The sequence below is a fragment of the Pelophylax lessonae genome (assembly GCF_965119305.1).
Source record: "Pelophylax lessonae genome assembly, chromosome: 11".
Classification (NCBI taxonomy): domain Eukaryota; kingdom Metazoa; phylum Chordata; class Amphibia; order Anura; family Ranidae; genus Pelophylax; species Pelophylax lessonae.
The window spans coordinates 9,971,076-9,978,575 of NC_138778.1; the positions used below are offsets into that span (position 1 = coordinate 9,971,076).

The window sequence follows — 7,500 nt, forward strand, 5'->3', positions numbered from 1 at the left end:
GCAAAATGTCTGGTATAAAGATTTTCCTTACCTCAAGGTTTCCCACACAGGCGTTTCCAAAACCCACACAAAATAACACAAACTTTTGTTGTCTCTGGGATATTCAAGTCTGCTCAGACACTTCAGGCTCATCACTACGCTGACGCAACAAAGCGCAGTCACTTCCAGTGCTAAGGGGTCCTCCACCTCCTCACCTGAATCTGAATAGGGACACACTGGACCCCATGCTGTAAGCCGCAGCATATGTGAATGGAGCTCAAGGCGAATAGAAACTGCTAAAAATACTCACAAAAAAGGTGATACTTGTAACAGCCAATGAACCCCACGATGCCATACAGTGCAGGATACGCATATTCCAATGACACCCCTCTGTGGTGGTAAAGCCGACGCTTTTCCAGGGCACACCCCCTCTTCCTCAGAGCTAAATGTTAGGCTTTATGTACACTTGAACTACTTTGACCTCCGGGAATACACAAAACATGGCAAAATCGCGGTCGGCGGTCAAAACGTTCCTATCCTGAACGCGATTCTTCCCCGTTCAGCAGAGGGAGGTTCAACCTCCCCAAACCCCAGCTCCTAAACAATCCTAAAAGCCTATGTGTACATCATACAGGCTCTGGTTACCCAGCCTCTGCCTAAAGCCCCGTACACACGTACTAATCGTCGGCCGAACAATCGGCCGTCTTTTGTTCAGGGCTGTCGTGTCTGTTGAAAACTGCAAAAGACTGCACACGAATTTTGTCGGCCAACAACAGCCGACTTCAGAAGTGATGTCATGTGATGGTTAACTTTCCTGGTCTTTTTTCTTTACTGAGCATGCCCAGTCTTGCTAATCTGCTGTCTGTCGGCCGAAATCTGTACTGACTGGCGAACAATTGGCCGTTCTGGCGACGGACAACAAAAATTTTAAAGTCTGCACAGATTCTGTTCGGCCAAAAATGCGCTGTCGGCAGCATCATACTAACAAGCCTACAATTGGCCGATCGGTCGTCGGCCGAATATTTACGGCCGACAATCGGTACGTGTGTACGGGGCTTGAGTTTCCAAGGATTGATCGGCGAGCTCGTGGCATTGCTGTACAGCCTCATGCCATCTTTGGCTGCCATACACATCCCTGGATTTTTCTACCTTTTTTGCATCCTTGCCTGCAAAATACATCCCTGGCTTTTCTACATTGCCAGTATTCCATCACAGCGGTACACATTGGGCTTTTCACCATATCCTTTATGGTGTCCTGAGTTCTCGTTTGAACACTAACAGCTGCTGCAGATCGCACATGCAGTGCATTTTGAATGTGGTGCAGGAAATGCGCACGGAACACAGGTTTCCCCCGCACTGAGTTTTTGTGTGAACTGGCCTATGGTTTTTCACCTTAGTTACTTTTGCGACTCCACACTGATCTACCATTTGAAAAACAAGCACCAATCTTTGGTCTAATATGAGACCACTTCAAACAAAATGTATGACATATATTATCCTCCAATCAATGGAAAGGAAGCTCACATACTTGGGGTCCGGAGGCCCGTCTCCCAGGGGTTTCATAGACAGTTTGCAGAGGGAACGGAACACCAAAAAAGCATCTTTCTGGACGATGTTGGTAAATTTAACACCAGAATGCTGACCAGGTAGGGAGTCCAATTCCTGCACAGAAAGTAATAAAGAAGTCATCCCAGAGCAGGAAAACAGAAAAGCAACAAGGCTATTTCTTGTGTAATGCAAGTAAAACCATTTCTTACCAAGTTCACCAGGGCAACTGCGTGACTGATGGAGCATACGTCCTACCTATTGGAGACTAGGGAAACAGCATGATGGATAGAGATATGTTCCACCCATGGGAGGCTAAGGAAATGGCATGATGGATGGGCTATATGTCCTACCTATGGGAGGTCAGGGTAATGGCAAGAATGGGGTATATGCCCTGCCTATGGGAATGTGGAAAAATCAGGATGACTGATGGAGTATTTGGCCTGCCTATGGGAAGCTGGGGGATCTGCATTAATGGCAGGGTATATATCCCACCAATGCATAAGCCGGGGAAATGGCATTAAAGGATAAGTTGCAGGGTGTAACATGTTACAGATGTTGCGGCCCTAGGCAGAGCTTCACCACCATTTGCATGCTCTAGTTTTAGTAAATCTCCCCTCATGTGTCATCATATTAGGTGGAGATCTCTGACAACTCATTCTAAACTTAATAGGGAAAAGTGTCTCATGAAAAATTTGAAAGCAGGAATAGGACACAGCAGTTCCAGTAGTGAGGGTAACTGGAAGCCTGCAGAGGTTCTGAGGTGCCCTACCATGATCCAGCCGTACTCCAATAGGCTGATTATTACAGCTGGAGTAGGCAAAGTGGACATGGAGAAAGGACTTTAACTTACAGCACTAAGGCGCCATTCACACTTGTGCGACTTACCCTGCGACTTGGGACTGCAAAGTCGCATGACATGTCATACCCCATGATTTTCAATGAGTACTGTTCATATCTGTGTGACTTGTCGCAGCAACATCAAAGTAGTCCCTGCACTACTTTGGGTCTGACTTTGATGCGAACCAAAGACCTCAAGATTACACAGGCATTGCTTCAAGTCGCTAAAAAATTATGTAAATTGATAAACATGATCATAAAGTGCAAAGTTAATGTGAAAAAATTCATAAATGTCCATAAAAATAATAAACCATGATCATAAAGTGCAAAATTCATGTATAAATTCAGTGAAGTGTCCATAAAAAATTGTGCAAAAATATATAAAACATGATGATAAACTGACTCGGAGAAGCACCTCAAATGCCAGCATGCGTGTAAAGGATGATCTTCCCCAATCACCGACACTAGACAAAATGAGGTTGGTCGCTTACAAGAACCAGGTGGCCTCCAAAACTAATGGAAAAGCCTACAAAGCTTTGTAACGTAAGTGTCCAAGGCATATGGAGACATCGATCGTATTCATTCAAGCGGATGTCCACAAAGTATAGGATTTCCGGTATACATAAACAAGGGATCATAGCGTAATCCAATAAAACCAATGATACATTAATAGAAGAGTGCACTCACAAACATCATGAAACGATCCAGAAACAAGCTGTAGCGTTCCCAATACAAAAAGGCCAGGCGAAGAGCGTGGTGATGTCACATCTGGTCCCACCCTCCACATCTGGTCCCAGCGCCAGACGTGACCTCACCACGCTCTTCGCCTGGCTTTTTTGTATTGGGAACGCTACAGCCCGTTTTTGGATCGTTTCATGCTGTCATGCATATGATGTTTGTGATTGCGCTCTTCTATTAAAAATGTATCCTTGGTTTTATTGGATTACGCTATGATCCCTTGTTTTATGTATACCGGAAATCCTATACTTTGTGGACATCTGCTTGAATGAATACGATCAATGTCTCCATATGCCTTGGACACTTACCTTACAAAGCTTTGTAGGCTTTTCCATTAATTTGGAGGCCACCTGACTCTGGTAAGCGGCCATTCTCCTTTTGTCTAGTGTCGGTGATTGCACTTATTATGGATTGGGGAAGATCATCCTTTTCACACATGCTGGGATTTGTGGTGCTTCTCTGAGTCTGTTCATTTTATGATCACGTTTTACAATTTTTTTGCACAATTTTTTATGTACACGTCACGGAATTTATACATGAATTTTACACTTTATGATCATGGTTTATTTATTATTTTTTATGGACATTTATGAATTTTTTCACATGAACTTTGCACTTTATGATCATGTTTATCAATTTACATCAATTGTTAGCACTGCACTTCATTTATATATTTATGTATAGTAGGGGTCTTCAAACTACGGCCCTCCAGTTGTTCAGGTACTACAATTCCCATCATGTTTGTGAACGTCAGAGTTTTACAATGCCTCATGGGATGTGTAGTTCCCCCAACAGCTGAAAGGCCGTAGTTTGAGGATCCATGATTTATGGGATGTGCAGTTCCCCAGCAGCTGGAAGGCCGTAGTTTGAGGATCCATGATATGTGGGAAGTGTAGTTCCCCAACAGCTGAAGGCCTTAGTTTGAGGATCCATGGGATGTGTAGTTCCAACAGCTGGAAGGCCGTAGTTTGAGGATCCATGATTCATGGGATGTGTCGTTCCCCAACAGCTGAAAGGCTGTAGTTTGAGGATCCATGATTCATGGGATGTGTAGTTCCCCAACAGCTGAAAGGCTGTAGTTCGAGGATCCATGATGTATAGATTTATCTATTGACCTGTGTTAGCAGCTATTTATTTTCGTTCATTATTTATTGCCACCATTTATTAAGCGCAGGTTTGATTTGTTATTTTAGATTGCTTCAAGTCGTGACTTTTAGGTCGCACAAGCGTGAAAGGGGCCTTAAAAAGAGTGGAGACTGGATAGAATTACACAGCAAGAAGCAATGGTGCTAAACTGGAGCCATAGTAATCTTCCTTCCATTCCACTTGTGGCTTCATTACTTCTAGACAAGGCTTGTGGCAGCCCAATCAGCTGCTGCTTTCTGGCTAAGCTAGCTTCTCCCCCCCTCACCTTAACAGGGAACAACAATACAAACTCATTTGATACTCAGCCATATACCACATACCAGGTTATCTGTAGAAGACACAGACTGTCTGTCATCTGCGATCCCATTGGTCTGAACACTGTCGGGGGGAGAAAATCCAGTAACTTCTGGCTCACCCGGAACACTGAGTGGTACTTTCACCTCTGCAAAGAAGAAACATTTTATGAGATTTACAGTACACACATATACATTTTAGATCTATAGATATTATATATATATATATATATATATATATATATATATATATATATATATATATATATATATATATATCACACACATATATATATATATATATATATATATATATATATATATATATATATATATATATATATATATATATATACATACATACACACACACACACACATATACACACACACACACACTGTATAAATAATAGTATGTACGAGTGACTTCTCTAACATTCATTCTCCCTTGTTTAGATCACATTCTTGGCAAGGAGAAGATATGCGGGATATTTAACCGCTTAAGGACCGCCCCCACATACTACAGCAGGGCGGCCCATAATTGCGAAACCACGCACCTACGTAATTCAGATCTTCGGCTCCGGGGTGCACGCGCCGCCAGAGCCCTGCTCCCGCTGTGATTGGACACAGTGGGAGCCAATCAGCGGGTCTGGAGGCCGCCAGCACCGGCCGATCGTTTAAAGGAGAGGCAGAACTGCGGTCTGCCCATTTAACCACTTCTGGACCGGAAGATTTTCCACCTTAATGACCAGGCCATTTTTTTTGCGATTCGGCACTGCGTTACTTTAACTGACAATTGCGCGGTCGTGCGACGCTGTACCCAAATAAAATTGATGTCCTTTTTTTCCCCCCCAAATAGAGCTTTCTTTTGGTAAAATTTGATCACCTGCGCAATTTTTATTTTGTCACTATTAACAAAAAAGGAGCGATAATTCTGAAAAAAAAAAAAATCTCTCAGCAGCCAGCATTAATAGACCTCTCCGTAACAGTAGATCGCTCCCAGCAACAATTGACCACAAGCAACATATTTCCACAAGAAATATGGATAAAAAAAACTCATATGGCATTTGCTTGATGCAAGGCATGTATACATGTAGGCCGCGGCTGGAGGCGTGACTGCATATGGGCTGGCTTTGACGCGTTTCGTCATACCAAGACGTCAAAAGGCCTTTGACGTCTTCGTACGACGAAACGCGTCAGACAAGCCAGCACATATGCAGTCACGCATCCAGCCGCGGCCTACATGTATACATGCCTTGCATCAAGCAAATGCCATGTGAGTTTTTTTATCCATATTTCTTGTAATAAAACGTGCATACTTCACTATTGGAGCTCCATTTGTTTTTTGAAGTTATATCTATCCATCTTACTTGGAGTATGAATGCATGAGGATACGTTATCCATGATGAGTTTGCCGTGAGGAACCTGGTGCCAATTTCTGAGTGGACCCTATCTGGTTTGATGGCGTTTCTATCCGGTTTGATGGTGTTTGAATCTATGCCCATTTGACCTTCCTTCATCGGGGGTCTAATATTCCGGTAAGGGAATTACTCTGCCTTTACTACCGCTATAAAATCAGAAATGCAAAGGTCTACTGAATCTTGGAAATAGTCATCTACTCTACGCGTGTAGCAACCTCAGGACCACACAAACTAGAAAAGACACTTCAGGTTTTGTAACAAAATCACTAAATAAAGGCCAATCACTAAATACAGCCCAATATAACAGCATTCAAACCTTGAGTATAGGATTCTGAACTCTCTGGGACCTGTTCACCATGAGATGGCGCCTCCTGTACCCCATCGTGACGAGATGGCGCCTCCTGTACCCCATCGTGACGAGATGGCGCCTCCTGTACCCCATCGTGACAAGCTGGCGCCTCCTGTACCTCTTCTTGACGAGATGGCGCCTCCTGTACCCCATCGTGACGAGATGGCGCCTCCTGTACCCCATCGTGACGAGATGGCGCCTCCTGTACCCCATCGTGATGAGATGGTGCGTCCTGTACCCCTTCCTGTTGAGATGGTGCCTCCTGTACCTCATCCTGGCGAGACGGTGCTTTGTCTACAGGAGCAGCCATGTTCTCCAGTACTGTATACACATGAAAATAAGTTAGACAGTTTCCAATGAATTCAAACACAGAATTCCAGCAGTCAAACACTTACCTGACACTACAGGGGGCGTCTCCTCACTTGTCCTGCTATCTACTTGTAAGACACCTTCTTGGTTCTGAACACCATTTGTGACATCCCGTTTGCTGGGTAGGGGGGAATCACTGAGCTGGCTTCTGTATAATCTGGGTGTAACTTGTGGAGAGCCCGCTATTTTGTAAGAAGCAGGAGAATGCAGCTTTAGTTTTTCATGATCCCGGAACTCCTGGGCCTGAAGGGGGAAAGAAAAAAAAAAAATATATATTATGGTCTTAGAAATTTCTTCCATTGATGAAGACCTCTATCATTAGCAAAAAGGTGAAATTCCCAAATTATCTAAGAACAGGGCTTTTTTTCAGCTGGAACTTGGTGGAACTCCGTTCCAACACCTTTGGCTCAGGCCCTTGGCTCCCTGCTCACCACTATCACTTGTAAATACAGCTTTTGTGTTTACAAGGGACAGCTTGTCTCCCAAGTGGCTCCCATAGATCTGATCTCCTGAGTGGCTCCCACTAAGTGAACAATGGGGACAAGGGAGATGCAAGTGCCTGTGGTGCAGTGCGGATGCCGACACCCCCACCGAATGATCTCCCTGCAAGTGAGAGAGGTGGAGCCACCTACAGTGTGCAGGGAGGTACTAGAGTTGGCTGGGTGCTTCAGCTTAATGCAACAATAAAAGAAAGGTGGAAGATGGTGGAGCTTTTAGGAGGGTTGCATGCAGAGGTAATAACCGAAGAGGGGTGAAAGTGAGATGTGGTTAGGGAATACAGAGGTAGGCAGCTATGGAAGAACGATCCGAACATCGGGCTG

At 44.2% G+C, this 7,500-nt stretch overlaps 1 protein-coding gene across 2 annotated transcripts in view; it reads right to left on the reverse strand.

The window, feature by feature from the left end:
- Window positions 1-7,500, reverse strand: part of ARFGEF2 (ARF guanine nucleotide exchange factor 2) — a 75,379-nt gene that overhangs the window by 40,323 nt on the left and 27,556 nt on the right. For both annotated transcript variants that reach the window (XM_082271492.1, XM_082271493.1), the window contains exons 6-9: window positions 6,706-6,922; window positions 6,278-6,631; window positions 4,569-4,690; window positions 1,508-1,641 (exon numbers count right to left, since the gene is read on the reverse strand). In XM_082271492.1, coding sequence (XP_082127618.1) covers window positions 1,508-1,641; window positions 4,569-4,690; window positions 6,278-6,631; window positions 6,706-6,922 — 827 coding nt within the window. The remainder of the gene's footprint in view (window positions 1-1,507; window positions 1,642-4,568; window positions 4,691-6,277; window positions 6,632-6,705; window positions 6,923-7,500) is intronic.